Raw genomic sequence first — 18113 nt, 5'->3', positions numbered from 1 at the left:
CTGAGGGAACACACTTAATGTATTGTAGATATGTGGTAGTAGAGTAGTGGTCTGAGGGAACACACTTAATGTGTTGTAGATATGTGGTAGTAGAGTAGTGGTCTGAGGGAACACACTTAATGTATTGTAGAGTAGTGGTAGTAGAGTAGTGGTCTGAGGGAACACACTTAATGTATTGTAGATATGTGGTAGTAGAGTAGTGGTCTGAGGGAACACTCTTAATGTGTTGTAGATATGTGGTAGTAGAGTAGTGGTCTGAGGTAACACACTTAATGGGTTGTAGATATGTGGTAGTAGAGTAGTGGTCTGAGGGAACACACTTAATGTATTGTAGATATGTGGTAGTAGAGTAGTGGTCTGAGGGAACACACTTAATGTGTTGTAGATATGTGGTAGTAGAGTAATGGTCTGAGGGAACACACTTAATGTATTGTAGATATGTGGTAGTAGAGTAGTGGTCTGAGGGAACACACTTAATGTATTGTAGAGTAGTGGTAGTAGAGTAGTGGTCTGAGGGAACACACTTAATGTATTGTAGAGTAGTGGTCTGAGGGAACACACTTAATGTATTGTAGAGTAGTGGTCTGAGGGAACACACTTAATGTATTGTAGATATGTGGTAGTAGAGTAGTGGTCTGAGGGAACACACTTAATGTATTGTAGAGTAGTGGTCTGAGGGAACACACTTAATGTATTGTAGATATGTGGTAGTAGAGTAGTGGTCTGAGGGAACACACTTAATGTATTGTAGATATGTGGTAGTAGAGTAGTGGTCTGAGGGAACACACTTAATGTATTGTAGAGTAGTGGTCTGAGGGAACACACTTAATGTATTGTAGAGTAGTGGTCTGAGGGAACACTCTTAATGTATTGTAGAGTAGTGGTCTGAGGGAACACACTTAATTTATTGTAGAGTAGTGGTCTGAGGGAACACACTTAATGTATTGTAGATATGTGGTAGTAGAGTAGTGGTCTGAGGGAACACACTTAATGTATTGTAGAGTAATGGTCTGAGGGAACACACTTAATTTATTGTAGAGTAGTGGTCTGAGGGAACACACTTAATGTATTGTAGATATGTGGTAGTAGAGTAGTGGTCTGAGGGAACACACTTAATGTATTGTAGAGTAATGGTCTGAGGGAACACACTTAATTTATTGTAGAGTAGTGGTCTGAGGGAACACACTTAATGTATTGTAGATATGTGGTAGTAGAGTAGTGGTCTGAGGGAACACACTTAATGTGTTGTAGATATGTGGTAGTAGAGTAGTGGTCTGAGGGAACACACTTAATTTATTGTAGAGTAGTGGTAGTAGAGTAGTGGTCTGAGGTAACACACTTAATGTATTGTAGATATGTGATAGTAGAGTAGTGGTCTGAGGGAACACACTTAATGTATTGTAGATATGTGGTAGTAGAGTAGTGGTCTGAGGGAACACACTTAATGTATTGTAGAGTAGTGGTCTGAGGTAACACACTTAATGTGTTGTAGAGTAGTGGTCTGAGGTAACACACTTAATTTATTGTAGAGTAGTGGTCTGAGGGAACACACTTAATGTGTTGTAGAGTAGTGGTAGTAGAGTAGTGGTCTGAGGGAACACACTTAATGTGTTGTAGAGTAGTGGTCTGAGGTAACACACTTAATGTATTGTAGAGTAGTGGTCTGAGGGAACACACTTAATGTATTGTAGAGTAGTGGTCTGAGGGAACACACTTAATGTGTTGTAGATATGTGGTAGTAGAGTAGTGGTCTGAGGGAACACACTTAATGTATTGTAGATATGTGGTAGTAGAGTAGTGGTCTGAGGGAACACACTTAATGTATTGTAGATATGTGGTAGTAGAGTAGTGGTCTGAGGGAACACACTTAATGTGTTGTAGATATGTGGTAGTAGAGTAATGGTCTGAGGGAACACACTTAATGTATTGTAGATATGTGGTAGTAGAGTAGTGGTCTGAGGGAACACTCTTAATGTATTGTAGAGTAGTGGTCTGAGGGAACACACTTAATGTATTGTAGAGTAGTGGTAGTAGAGTAGTGGTCTGAGGGAACACACTTAATGTGTTGTAGATATGTGGTAGTAGAGTAGTGGTCTGAGGGAACACACTTAATGTATTGTAGAGTAGTGGTAGTAGAGTAGTGGTCTGAGGGAACACACTTAATGTATTGTAGAGTAGTGGTAGTAGAGTAGTGGTCTGAGGGAACACACTTAATGTGTTGTAGATATGTGGTAGTAGAGTAGTGGTCTGAGGGAACACTCTTAATGTGTTGTAGATATGCGGTAGTAGAGTAGTGGTCTGAGGGAACACACTTAATGTGTTGTAGATATGTGGTAGTAGAGTAATGGTCTGAGGGAACACACTTAATGTGTTGTAGATATGTGGTAGTAGAGTAGTGGTCTGAGGTAACACACTTAATGTATTGTAGAGTAGTGGTCTGAGGTAACACACTTAATGTATTGTAGATATGTGGTAGTAGAGTAGTGGTCTGAGGTAACACACTTAATGTGTTGTAGATATGTGGTAGTAGAGTAGTGGTCTGAGGGAACACACTTAATGTATTGTAGAGTAGTGGTAGTAGAGTAGTGGTCTGAGGGAACACACTTAATGTATTGTAGATATGTGGTAGTAGAGTAGTGGTCTGAGGGAACACACTTAATGTGTTGTAGATATGTGGTAGTAGAGTAGTGGTCTGAGGGAACACACTTAATGTATTGTAGATATGTGGTAGTAGAGTAGTGGTCTGAGGTAACACACTTAATGTATTGTAGATATGTGGTAGTAGAGTAGTGGTCTGAGGGAACACACTTAATGTGTTGTAGATATGTGGTAGTAGAGTAGTGGCCTGAGGTAACACACTTAATGTGTTGTAGAGTAGTGGCCTGAGGGAACACACTTAATGTATTGTAGAGTAGTGGTAGTAGAGTAGTGGTCTGAGGGAACACACTTAATGTGTTGTAGATATGTGGTAGTAGAGTAGTGGCCTGAGGTAACACACTTAATGTGTTGTAGAGTAGTGGTCTGAGGGAACACACTTAATGTATTGTAGATATGTGGTAGTAGAGTAGTGGCCTGAGGGAACACACTTAATGTATTGTAGAGTAGTGGTCTGAGGGAACACACTTAATGTATTGTAGATATGTGGTAGTAGAGTAGTGGTCTGAGGGAACACACTTAATGTGTTGTAGATATGTGGTAGTAGAGTAGTGGTCTGAGGGAACACACTTAATGTATTGTAGAGTAGTGGTAGTAGAGTAGTGGTCTGAGGGAACACACTTAATGTGTTGTAGATATGTGGTAGTAGAGTAATGGTCTGAGGGAACACACTTAATGTATTGTAGATATGTGGTAGTAGAGTAGTGGTCTGAGGGAACACTCTTAATGTATTGTAGAGTAGTGGTCTGAGGGAACACACTTAATGTATTGTAGAGTAGTGGTCTGAGGGAACACACTTAATGTATTGTAGAGTAGTGGTAGTAGAGTAGTGGTCTGAGGGAACACACTTAATGTATTGTAGAGTAGTGGTAGTAGAGTAGTGGTCTGAGGGAACACACTTAATGTGTTGTAGATATGTGGTAGTAGAGTAGTGGTCTGAGGGAACACACTTAATGTATTGTAGATATGTGGTAGTAGAGTAGTGGTCTGAGGGAACACACTTAATGTGTTGTAGATATGTGGTAGTAGAGTAGTGGTCTGAGGTAACACACTTAATGTATTGTAGAGTAGTGGTCTGAGGGAACACACTTAATGTATTGTAGATATGTGGTAGTAGAGTAGTGGTCTGAGGGAACACTCTTAATGTATTGTAGAGTAGTGGTCTGAGGGAACACACTTAATGTATTGTAGATATGTGGTAGTAGAGTAGTGGTCTGAGGGAACACACTTAATGTATTGTAGAGTAGTGGTAGTAGAGTAGTGGTCTGAGGGAACACACTTAATGTATTGTAGATATGTGGTAGTAGAGTAATGGTCTGAGGTAACACACTTAATGTATTGTAGAGTAGTGGTCTGAGGGAACACACTTAATGTATTGTAGAGTAGTGGTCTGAGGGAACACACTTAATGTATTGTAGAGTAGTGGTAGTAGAGTAGTGGTCTGAGGGAACACACTTAATGTATTGTAGAGTAGTGGTAGTAGAGTAGTGGTCTGAGGGAACACACTTAATGTATTGTAGAGTAGTGGTAGTAGAGTAGTGGTCTGAGGGAACACTCTTAATGTATTGTAGAGTAGTGGTCTGAGGGAACACACTTAATGTATTGTAGAGTAGTGGTAGTAGAGTAGTGGTCTGAGGGAACACACTTAATGTATTGTAGATATGTGGTAGTAGAGTAGTGGTCTGAGGGAACACACTTAATGTGTTGTAGATATGTGGTAGTAGAGTAGTGGTCTGAGGGAACACACTTAATGTGTTGTAGATATGTGGTAGTAGAGTAGTGGTCTGAGGTAACACACTTAATGTATTGTAGAGTAGTGGTCTGAGGTAACACACTTAATGTATTGTAGATATGTGGTAGTAGAGTAGTGGTCTGAGGTAACACACTTAATGTGTTGTAGATATGTGGTAGTAGAGTAGTGGTCTGAGGGAACACACTTAATGTATTGTAGAGTAGTGGTCTGAGGGAACACACTTAATGTGTTGTAGATATGTGGTAGTAGAGTAGTGGTCTGAGGGAACACTCTTAATGTATTGTAGAGTAGTGGTCTGAGGGAACACACTTAATGTATTGTAGAGTAGTGGTAGTAGAGTAGTGGTCTGAGGGAACACACTTAATGTATTGTAGATATGTGGTAGTAGAGTAGTGGTCTGAGGGAACACACTTAATGTGTTGTAGATATGTGGTAGTAGAGTAGTGGTCTGAGGGAACACACTTAATGTGTTGTAGATATGTGGTAGTAGAGTAGTGGTCTGAGGTAACACACTTAATGTATTGTAGAGTAGTGGTCTGAGGTAACACACTTAATGTATTGTAGATATGTGGTAGTAGAGTAGTGGTCTGAGGTAACACACTTAATGTGTTGTAGATATGTGGTAGTAGAGTAGTGGTCTGAGGGAACACACTTAATGTATTGTAGAGTAGTGGTCTGAGGGAACACACTTAATGTGTTGTAGATATGTGGTAGTAGAGTAGTGGTCTGAGGGAACACACTTAATGTATTGTAGAGTAGTGGTAGTAGAGTAGTGGTCTGAGGTAACACACTTAATGTATTGTAGATATGTGGTAGTAGAGTAGTGGTCTGAGGGAACACACTTAATGTGTTGTAGATATGTGGTAGTAGAGTAGTGGTCTGAGGGAACACACTTAATATATTGTAGATATGTGGTAGTAGAGTAGTGGTCTGAGGTAACACACTTAATGTATTGTAGATATGTGGTAGTAGAGTAGTGGTCTGAGGGAACACACTTAATGTGTTGTAGATATGTGGTAGTAGAGTAGTGGTCTGAGGGAACACACTTAATGTATTGTAGAGTAGTGGTCTGAGGGAACACACTTAATGTATTGTAGAGTAGTGGTCTGAGGGAACACACTTAATGTATTGTAGATATGTGGTAGTAGAGTAGTGGTCTGAGGGAACACACTTAATGTATTGTAGATATGTGGTAGTAGAGTAGTGGTCTGAGGGAACACACTTAATGTATTGTAGATATGTGGTAGTAGAGTAGTGGCCTGAGGTAACACACTTAATGTGTTGTAGAGTAGTGGCCTGAGGGAACACACTTAATGTATTGTAGAGTAGTGGTAGTAGAGTAGTGGTCTGAGGGAACACACTTAATGTGTTGTAGATATGTGGTAGTAGAGTAGTGGTCTGAGGGAACACACTTAATGTGTTGTAGATATGTGGTAGTAGAGTAGTGGTCTGAGGGAACACACTTAATGTATTGTAGAGTAGTGGTCTGAGGGAACACACTTAATGTATTGTAGAGTAGTGGCCTGAGGGAACACACTTAATGTATTGTAGAGTAGTGGTCTGAGGGAACACACTTAATGTATTGTAGAGTAGTGGCCTGAGGGAACACACTTAATGTATTGTAGAGTAGTGGTCTGAGGGAACACACTTAATGTATTGTAGAGTAGTGGCGGGGGACACAATGTGTTATGAAACGTATTGTCATGCAATATTTCTATTGTGTGTAACTGCCTTAATGTTGCTGGACCCCAGCATAGCTGCTGCTTTGGCAGGAACTAATGGGGTTCCTTAACAAATACAAACTGGCAAAGTGTCAATACAGGACAAAATTTAATCCTACTACACCGGCTCTTACGCTCGTCGAATGTGGCAGGGCTTGCAAATTATTATGGCCTAGAAAGATAAACCCAGCCGGGAGCTGCCCAGTGACGCTAACCTACCAAATGGTTTAAATGCCTTTTATGCTTGCCTCGAAGCAAGCAAGCAACACTGAAGCATGCATGAGAGCACCAGCTGTTACGGACGACTGTGTGATCACGCTCTCCATAGCCATAATCGCACCTCACACTGCCCTTTCCCACCTGGACAAAAGGATCACCTATGTGAGAATGCTGTTCATTGACTACAGCTGAGCATTCAACACCATAGTGCCCACAAAGCTCATCACTAAACTAAGGATCCTGGGACTGAACACCTCCCTCTGCAACTGGATCCTGGACTTCCTGATGGGCCGCTCCCAGGTGGTAAGGGTAGGCAACATGTTTTTAAGGGTAGGCAACAACAACCTCTCACTCAATGTGAGCAAGACAAATGAGCTGATCGTGGACTACAGGAAAAGGAGGGCCGAGAACACGCTCCCATTCACATCGACAGGGCTGTAGTTGAGCAGGTCGAGACCTTCAACTTCCTTGGTGTCCACATCACCAACAAACTATCATGGTCCAAACACACCAAGACAGTCGTGAAGAGAGCACCACTTAGGAGACTGAAAAGATCCTCATAAAGTTCTACAGCTGCACCATCGAGAGCATCCTGATGTCCGTCCGTAAGGCGCTACAGAGGGTAGTGCAGGTACATCACTGGTGCCAAGATTCCTGCCAGCCAGGACTTCGATACTAGCGGTGTCAGAGGAAGGCCCAAAATATTAATAAATACAACTACAGTCCCCAAGTCAGACTGTTCTCTCTGCTACGGCAAGTGGTACCGGAGCACCAAGTCTAAGTCCAAAAGGCTTCTTAACAGCTTTTCTACCCTGTACCGTAATACCCTGTATATAGCCTCCACATTGACTCCATGCCGGTACCCCCTGTATATAGCCTCCACATTGACTCTGTACCGTAACACCCTGTATATAGCCTCCACATTGACTCTGTACCGTAACACCCTGTATATAGCCTCCACATTGACTCTGTACCGTAACACCCTGTATATAGCCTCCACATTGACTCTGTACCGGTACCCCCTGTATATAGCCTCCACATTGACTCTGTACCGTAATACCCTGTATATAGCCTCCACATTGACTCTGTACCGGTACCCCCTGTATATAGCCTCTACATTGACTATGTACCGTAATACCCTGTATATAGTCTCCACATTGACACTGTACCGTAACACCCTGTATATAGCCTCCACATTGGCTCTGTACCAGTACCCCCTGCATATAGCCTCCACATTGACTCTGTACCGTAACACCCTGTATATAGCCTCCACATTGACTCTGTACCGTAACACCCTGTATATAGTCTAGTTTTTGTTATGTTATTGTTGTTGTTGTTATTTTTTTTTAAACTTTAGTTTATTTAGTCAATATTTTCTTAAAACTGCATTGTTGGTTAGGAGCTTGTAGGTAATACCATTTCATTTGGTTTGTGTGTTTGCTTAGTGATCCGCCTCCTGGTTTGCTGTACGTGGTGGAGTGAGGCCTGTGATAGGTTGAGAGGAGAGGTCAGAGGGCAGCGTGTGTGGCGAGCGTGCCGAATGTTTAATTTGATTAACTTTATTAACAACTCAACAAACAAACACACACGCACAAAGGGGCGGTCCTTTCAGTCTGGAGGACTAAGGCCAAAAGATTACCCATAATCCTCTAAAACCATGACAACACAGCATTAGTTTAATACCTAGAGACAATAGACCTGACAACACAGCATTAGTTTAATACCTAGAGACAGTAGACCTGACAACACAGCATTAGTTTAATACCTAGAGACAGTAGACCTGACAACAGTTAAACGAGTCCAGTCGATAGTATACATTCAGGGAATACCACATACAGGCAGACAGACGGGCAGGAGACGTTCTGTTGAATCTGATCCTGTCACTGTGTATACAGCCACAGCACACAGAGCAATGACCCGAAACATCAAACGCCTCACACACACTGACCTACCAACACTACCAAATACGCATCATATTATCTACTTACAAACATATTCACTCTCTCACACACACACAACCTGAGGTCATTTTGAAGAAAAGTATGACAAACACGAACAACTTAAACACACACACTCAACAACCACACAACCAATATCGCTGCTCCTAATACTACTACTGCTGCTACTACTAATACTGCAGCTACTACTACTACTACAACTACAGCTACTACTACTACTACTACAACTACAGCTACTACTACTAGTACTACTACTAACTAATACTGCTACTACTACTACTACTACTACTAATACTGCTGCTACTACTAATACTGCAGCTACTACTACTACTACTACAACTACAGCTACTACTACTAGTACTACTACTAACTAATACTGCTACTACTACTACTACTACTACTACTACTACTGCTGCTACTACTAATACTGCAGCTACTACTACTGCTCCAGCTACTACTACTGCTACTACAAAACTACTGCTAAAACTACTACCGCTACTATTACTACTACCACGACTACTACTAATGCTACTACTATAAAACTACTGCTAAAACTACTATCGCTACTATTACTACTACCACCACTATTACTAATGCTACTACTATAAAACTACTGCTAAAACTACTACCGCTACTATTACTACTACCACCACTACTACTAATGCTACTACTATAAAATTACTGCTACAACTACTATCGCTACTATTACTACTACCACCACTATTACTAATGCTACTACTATAAAACTACTGCTAAAACTACTACCGCTACTATTACTACTACCACCACTACTACTAATGCTACTACTATAAAATTACTGCTACAACTACTACTACTACTGCTACTATAACTACTAAAACCACTACTACTAATGCTACTACTATAAAACTACTGCTAAAACTACTACCGCTACTATTACTACTACCACCACTACTACTAATGCTACTACTATAAAACCACTGCTAAAACTACTACCGCTACTATTACTACTACCACCACTACTACTAATGTTACTACTATAAAATTACTGCTACAACTACTACCGCTACTTTTACTACTACCAACACTACTACTAATGCTACAACTATAAAACTACTGCTAAAACTACCACTGCTACTATTACTACTACCACCACTACTACGAATGCTCCTACTATAAAACTACTGCTAAAACTACTACTGCCACTGCTGCTACTACTATTACTACTATAAAACTACAGCTAAAACTACTATTACTGCTGGTCCTACTACTACTACTACTACTACTACTACTACTACTACTACCACCACTACTACTACAGCTACTACTACTACTACTACCACCACTACTACTACCACCACTACTACTACAGCTACTACTACTACTACTACTACTACTACCACCACTACTACTACAGCTACTACTACTATCACTGCTGCGACTACTACTACTACTACTACTACTGCTGCTACTACCACCACTATCACTGCTACTACCACTACTACTACTACTACTACTGCTACTGCTACTACTACTACCACTACCACTACCACTACTATAATACCACTCCTCCTATACTACTATACTACTGTTATTACTACAACAACTACTACTACTACTACTACTACTACTACTGCTGCTGCTATTACTATCACTGCTACTACTACTACTATACTACTACTACTACTACTATTATCACTGCTACTACTACAACTACTACCACCACTATCACTGCTACCACCACCACTATCACTGCTACTACTACTACCACCACTATGACTGCTACTACCACCACTATCACTTCTACAACTACTACCACCACTATCACTACAACCAACACCACCACTATCACTGCTACTACCACCACTATCACTGCTACAACTACTACCACCACTATCACTACAACCAACACCACCACTATCACTGCTACTATTACTATCACTGCTACTACTACTACTACCACCACTATCACTGCTACTACTACTACCACCACTATCACTGCTACTACTACTACCACCACTATCACTGCTACTAATACTACCACCACTATCACTGCTACTACTACCACCACTATCACTGCTACTACTAACACCACTATCACTACTACTAACACCATCACTATCACTGCTACTACCACCACTATCACTGCTACAACTACTACTACCACTATCACTGCTAACACTACCACTATCACTGCTACAACTACTACCACCACCACTATCACTGCTACTACTACCACCACTATCACTGCTACTACTACTAACACCACCACTATCACTACTACTACTACTGCTACCACCACTATCACTGCGACTACTACTACCACTATGACTGCTACTACCACCACTATCACTGCTACAACTACTACCACCACTACTAACACCACCACTATCACTGCTACAACTACTACCACCACTACTAACACCACCACAATCACTGCTACTACTGCTAAAACTACTATCACTGCTACTACTGCCACCACTATCACTGCTAATACTACCACCACTATCACTGCTACTACTATTACTACGATCACTGCTACTACAACTACCACTACCACTGCTACTACTACTACCACCACTATCACTGCTACCACCACTATCACTGCTACTACTACTAATAGTTATAACTACTACTGTTACTATAACTACTACCATTACTATAACCATTACTATGTTACTAACTACTACTGTTACTATAATTACTACTATACTACTAACTACTACTGTTACTATAATTACTACTATACTACTAACTACTACTGTTACTATAACTATTACTATACTACTAACTACTACTGTTACTATAACTATTACTATACTACTAACTACTACTGTTACTATAACTATTACTATACTACTAACTACTACTGTTACTATAAAAACTACTGTTACTATAACCACTACTATACTATTAACTACTACTGTTACTATAAAAACTACTGTTACTATAACTACTACTGTTACTATAAAAACTACTGTTACTATAACTACTACTGTTACTATTAACTACTACTGTTACTATAAAAACTACTGTTACTATAACTACTACTGTTACTATAACTGCTGCTATACTACTAACTACTACTGTTACTATAACTACTACTGTTACTATAACTACTACTATACTACTAACTACTACTGTTACTATAACTACTACTATACTACTATTACTATAACTACTACTATACTACTGTTACTATAACTACTACTATACTACTAGCTGCTGTTACTATAACTACTACTATACTACTATTACTATAACTACTACTATACTACCAACTACTACTATTCTACCATTACTATACCTACTACTATACTACTGTTACTATAACTACTACTATACTACTAGCTGCTGTTACTATAACTACTACTATACTACTGTTACTATAACTACTACTATACTACTAGCTGCTGTTACTATAACTACTACTATACTACTGTTACTATAACTACTACTATACTACTAATGGTTACTATAACTACTGTTACTATAACTACTACTATACTACTAACGGTTACTATAACTACTGTTACTATAACTACTACTATACTACTAACGGTTACTATAACTACTGTTACTATAACTACTACTATACTACTAACTACTGTTACTATAACTACTGTTACGATACCTACTACTATACTATACTACTGTTACTATAACTACTACTATAATACTGTTACTATACCTACTGTTACTATAACTACTGTTACTATAACTACAACTATATCGGAGAGACACTAAAAGTATGACAACATCAGAGGCCTGCAGACAGCAAGTACAATCAGCCAATCAGGGCCAGGCTAGCTGTGTAATGCAACATTTCGCTGAACCCTGATCAGACACCAATGTAGACACGCAACACACACACACACATTGTTTACAGTTACACACACACACGTCATGTGTAGAAGAGGGGTACTCACCCCTGGTTGTTAGCTCTACCTCGCTCTCTCTCTACTTCTCTAACTCCCTCTCTCAATTCCTCTACCTCTATCTCTCTACCTCCCTCTCTCCACCTCTCTCTCTCTAACTCGCTCTCTATTGCTCTCTCTCTCTCTCTCTACCTCGCTCTCTCTATTGCTCTCTCTCTCTCTACTTCTCAAACTCCCTCTCTCAATCCCTCTACCTCTCTCTCTCTCTCTCTACCTCGCTCTCTCTCTCTACCTCTACCTCTCAATCCCTCTCTCCACCTCTCTCTCTCTATTGCTCTCTCTCTCTCTACCTCGCTCTCTCTATTGCTCTCTCTCTCTCTACTTCTCTAACTCCCTCTCTCAATCCCTCTACCTCTCTCTCTCTCTACCTCTCTCTCTCTCTCTCTACCTCTCAATCCCTCCCTCTACCTCTCTCTCTCTCTCTACAGTACCTCTCTCCTTGTCTTCTCACCTTCTCGTCTTCTCTCAGCGTGTAAAGTCCAATCTCTCTTCCAACTGTCACCAAAACCACTCATACCTGCGTCCCTTCCTCACCCTCTCTCCAAACTACAGCCCCTCCCATATCTGCAGTCCTGGCAGTTGATTGGTAATGAGACACAACCTCCCTGTTTAGAGGCGTGGTTAAAACTCATGTGTTCTGCAAAGAGAGAGCCATGTGATTAGATGTCAGTAAAGAGTATAGAGGTGATGACAGAGTGACCTCCACCAGACAGGACATTGACAGTAGAGTATAGAGGTGATGACAGAGTGACCTCCACCAGACAGGACATTGACAGTAGAGTATAGAGGTGATGACAGAGTGACCTCCACCAGACAGGACATTGACAGTAGAGTATAGAGGTGATGACAGAGTGACCTCCACCAGACAGGACATTGACAGTAGAGTATAGAGGTGATGACAGAGTGACCTCCACCAGACAGGACATTGACAGTAGAGTATAGAGGTGATGACAGAGTGACCTCCACCAGACAGGACATTGACAGTAGAGTATAGAGGTGATGACAGAGTGACCTCCACCAGACAGGACATTGACAGTAGAGTATAGAGGTGATGACAGAGTGACCTCCACCAGACAGGACATTGACAGTAGAGTATAGAGGTGATGACAGAGTGACCTCCACCAGACAGGACATTGACAGTAGAGTATAGAGGTGATGACAGAGTGACCTCCACCAGACAGGACATTGACAGTAGAGTATAGAGGTGATGACAGAGTGACCTCCACCAGACAGGACATTGACAGTAGAGTATAGAGGTGATGACAGAGTGACCTCCACCAGACAGGACGTTGACAGTAGAGTATAGAGGTGATGACAGAGTGACCTCCACCAGACAGGACATTGACAGTAGAGCATAGAGGTGATGACAGAGTGACCTCCACCAGACAGGACATTGACAGTAGAGTATAGAGGTGATGACAGAGTGACCTCCACCAGACAGGACATTGACAGTAGAGTATAGAGGTGATGACAGAGTGACCTCCACCAGACAGGACATTGACAGTAGAGTATAGAGGTGATGACAGAGTGACCTCCACCAGACAGGACATTGACAGTAGAGTATAGAGGTGATGACAGAGTGACCTCCACCAGACAGGACATTGACAGTAGAGTATAGAGGTGATGACAGAGTGACCTCCACCAGACAGGACATTGACAGTAGAGTATAGAGGTGATGACAGAGTGACCTCCACCAGACAGGACATTGACAGTAGAGTATAGAGGTGATGACAGAGTGACCTCCACCAGACAGGACATTGACAGTAGAGTATAGAGGTGATGACAGAGTGACCTCCACCAGACAGGACATTGACAGTAGAGTATAGAGGTGATGACAGAGTGACCTCCACCAGACAGGACATTGACAGTAGAGTATAGAGGTGATGACAGAGTGACCTCCACCAGACAGGACATTGACAGTAGAGTATAGAGGTGATGACAGAGTGACCTCCACCAGACAGGACATTGACAGTAGAGTATAGAGGTGATGACAGAGTGACCTCCACCAGACAGGACATTGACAGTAGAGCATAGAGGTGATGACAGAGTGACCTCCACCAGACAGGACATTGACAGTAGAGTATAGAGGTGATGACAGAGTGACCTCAACCAGACAGGACATTGACAGTAGAGTATAGAGGTGATGACAGAGTGACCTCCACCAGACAGGACATTGACAGTAGAGTATAGAGGTGACGATGAAGTGACCTCCACCAGACAGGACATTGAGAGTAAAGTGTTGAGTATAGTGTTGTGTTTATAGTTTTGTTCAGTGTACATGATATTAATATGAAATTGTCTTTTATTTCACAAAATGTAAGGTCCCAAAGGCTGTCCCAACACAATGACATGAACGTGTATTCTAACAGTGTAAAAGGCTCCCAGTTGACTCTAAAAAGTTGTATTCTATACCCATTGGAAGATAAATAAGTTATTGTGTTTGATAAGATTAGACTTTCTTAAGGAACCCTATTTAAATTTTACGGGTCCCCGACCCCCGAATTGGGAATCACTGTAGCACTAACCTCTCTTCCTGCTTGCTTCAATGCTTCCTCTCTCTGTGTAGAACCTCTCCCTGCTTGCTTCCTCTCTCTGTGTAGAACCCCTCTCCCTGCTTGCTTCAATGCTCCCTCTCTCTGTGTAGAACCTCTCTCCCTGCTTGCTTCAATGCTTCCTCTCTCTGTGTAGAACCTCTCCCTGCTTGCTTCCTCTCTCTGTGTAGAACCCCTCTCCCTGCTTGCTTCAATGCTCCCTCTCTCTGTGTAGAACCTCTCTCCCTGCTTGCTTCAATGCTTCCTCTCTCTGTGTAGAACCTCTCTCCCTGCTTGCTTCAATGCTTCCTCTCTCTGTGTAGAACCTCTCTCCCTGCTTGCTTCAATGCTCCCTCTCTCTGTGTAGAACCCCTCTCCCTGCTTGCTTCAATGCTCCCTCTCTCTGTGTAGAACCCCTCTCCCTGCTTGCTTCAATGCTCCCTCTCTCTGTGTAGAACCTCTCTCCCTGCTTGCTTCAATGCCTCCTCTCTCTGTGTAGAACCTTCTCTCCCTGCTTGCTTCAATGCCTCCTCTCCCTGTGTATCTCCTTCATTGCATCCTGACTCACCACTGTCTCACTACTCCCTGCACAGAAAGGGTATTTCATTATGAGAACAGAGTAGACCATCTATTGACTATAGCTATCTTAATTTCAGTCAACTGGTCCTGCTGAGATCATGCGCCGTCCAACGTTAGCTTCTATCTTCATCCGTCTAGCCATAGAGAGCTTCCTGGCTAATAGCCAGAGCCCTTGAGCTACCTAGTTAGCTAGACATCTGAATGAAATATCAGTGACTATTTACCAGTGGGTTGTTGTTTGGGGATGTCTGCTGACATGGCAGAGATTCCCGTTGGACAGAGTGGTGAGTGAAGGTACTGCTAAGGCCAATCTGTGGGAGCAGCCCAACATAACGAATAAGGCCAATCTGTGGGAGCAGCCCAACATAACGAACAAGGCCAATCTGCGGGAGCAAACCAACATAACGAACAAGGCCAATCTGCGGGAGCAGACCAACATAACGAACAAGGCCAATCCGCGGGAGCAGCCCAACATAACGAACAAGGCCAATCCGCGGGAGCAACCCAACATAACGAACAAGGCCAATCCGCGGGAGCAGCCCAACATAACGAAAAAGGCCAATCTGTGGGAGCAGCCCAACATTACGAACAAGGCCAATCCGCGGGAGCAGCCCAACATAACGAAAAAGGCCAACCGGCGGGAGCAGCCCAACATAACGAACAAGGCCAACCTGCGGGAGCAGCTCAACATAACGAACAAGGCCAATCCGTGGGAGCAGCCCAACATAACGAACAAGGCCAATCCGCGGAAGCAGACCAACATAACGAACAAGGCCAATCCGCGGGAGCAGCCCAACATAACGAAAAAGGCCAATCTGTGGGAGCAGCCCAACATAACGAACAAGGCCAATCCGCGGGAGCAGCCCAACATAACAAACAAGGCCAATCCGCGGGAGCAGCCCAACATAACTAACAAGGCCAATCTGTGGGAGCAGCCCGACATAACTAACAAGGCCAATCTGTGGGAGCAGCCCGACATAACGAACAAGGCCAATCTGTGGGAGCAGCCCAACATAACGAACAAGGCCAATCTGCGGGAGCAGCCCAACATAATGAACAAGGCCAATCTGCGGGAGCAGCCCAACATAACGAACAAGGCCAAATCTGCGGGAGCAGCCCAACATAACGAACAAGGCCAAATCTGCGGGAGCAGCCCAACATAACGAACAAGGCCAATCCGCGGAAGCAGACCAACATAACGAACAAGGCCAATCCGCGGGAGCAGCCCAACATAACGAAAAAGGCCAATCTGTGGGAGCAGCCCAACATAACGAACAAGGCCAATCCGCGGGAGCAGCCCAACATAACAAACAAGGCCAATCCGCGGGAGCAGCCCAACATAACGAACAAGGCCAATCTGTGGGAGCAGCCCGACATAACTAACAAGGCCAATCTGTGGGAGCAGCCCGACATAACGAACAAGGCCAATCTGTGGGAGCAGCCCAACATAACGAACAAGGCCAATCTGTGGGAGCAGCCCAACATAATGAACAAGGCCAATCTGCGGGAGCAGCCCAACATAACGAACAAGGCCAAATCTGCGGGAGCAGCCCAACATAACTAACAAGGCCAATCTGCGGGAGCAGCACAACATAACTAACAAGGCCAATCTGCGGGAGAAGCCCAACATAACGAACAAGGCCAATCTGCGGGAGCAGCCCAACATAACGAACAAGGCCAATTCTGCGGGAGCAGCCCAACATAACGAACAAGGCCAATCTGCGGGAGCAGCCCAACATAACTAACAAGGCCAATCTGCGGGAGCAGCCCAACATAACGAACAAGGCCAATCTGCGGGAACAGCCCAACATAACGAACAAGGCCAATCCGCGGGAGCAGCCCAACATTACGAACAAGCCCAATCCGCGGGAGCAGCCCAACATAACGAAAAAGGCCAATCCGCGGGAGCAGCCCAACATAACGAACAAGGCCAATCCGCGGGAGCAGCCCAACATAACGAAAAAGGCCAACCTGCGGGAGCAGCCCAACATAACGAACAAGGCCAATCCGTGGGAGCAGCCCAACATAACGGACAAGGCCAATCCGCGGGAGCAGCCCAACATAACGAACAAGGCCAATCCGCGGGAGCAGCCCAACATAACGAACAAGGCCAACCTTTGGGAGCAGCCGAACATAACGAACAAGGCCAATCCGCGGGAGCAGCCCAACATAACGAACAAGGCCAATCCGCGGGAGCAGCCCAACATAACTAACATGGCCAATCTGTGGGAGCAGCCCAACATAACGAACAAGGCCAATCTGTGGGAGCAGCCCGACATAACGAACAAGGCCAATCTGTGGGAGCAGCCCAACATAACGAACAAGGCCAATCTGTGGGAGCAGCCCAACATAATGAACAAGGCCAATCTGCGGGAGCAGCCCAACATAACGAACAAGGCCAAATCTGCGGGAGCAGCCCAACATAACTAACAAGGCCAATCTGCGGGTGCAGCCCAACATAACGAACAAGGCCAATCTGCGGGAGCAGCCCAACATAACGAACAAGGCCAATCTGCGGGAACAGCCCAACATAACGAACAAGGCCAATCTGCGGGAGCAGCCCAACATAACTAACAAGGCCAATCTGTGGGAGCATCCCAACATAACGAACAAGGCCAATCTGTGGAAGAAACCAAACATAACGAACGAGGCCAATCTGTGGGAGCAGCCCAACATAACGAACAAGGCCAATCTGTGGGAGCAAACCAACATTACGAACAAGGCCAATCTGTGGGAGCAGCCCAACATAACGAACAAGGCCAATCTGTGGGAGCAGCCCA

General features: G+C 43.4%; 1 protein-coding gene across 2 annotated transcripts in view; it reads right to left on the bottom strand.

The window, feature by feature from the left end:
• Nucleotides 1-12877, bottom strand: part of tfr2 (transferrin receptor 2) — a 172591-nt gene extending 159714 nt beyond the window's left edge. Inside the window, exon 1 of one of the 2 annotated variants that reach the window (XM_036958415.1) lies at nt 12675-12877. In XM_036958415.1, the coding sequence (XP_036814310.1) occupies nt 12675-12738 (64 nt within the window). In that variant the 5' untranslated portion in view covers nt 12739-12877. Of the gene's footprint in view, nt 1-12654 lie in introns of both variants that reach the window. The other variant, XM_036958416.1, reaches the window with a different exon arrangement.
• Nucleotides 12878-18113: the final 5236 nt, after the last annotated feature.

This window comes from Oncorhynchus mykiss, chromosome 21 (genome assembly GCF_013265735.2).
Source record: "Oncorhynchus mykiss isolate Arlee chromosome 21, USDA_OmykA_1.1, whole genome shotgun sequence".
In the NCBI taxonomy this organism is placed as follows: domain Eukaryota; kingdom Metazoa; phylum Chordata; class Actinopteri; order Salmoniformes; family Salmonidae; genus Oncorhynchus; species Oncorhynchus mykiss.
Note: the sequence above shows the minus strand (reverse complement) of the source record. Positions and strands in the feature narration are given on the sequence as shown.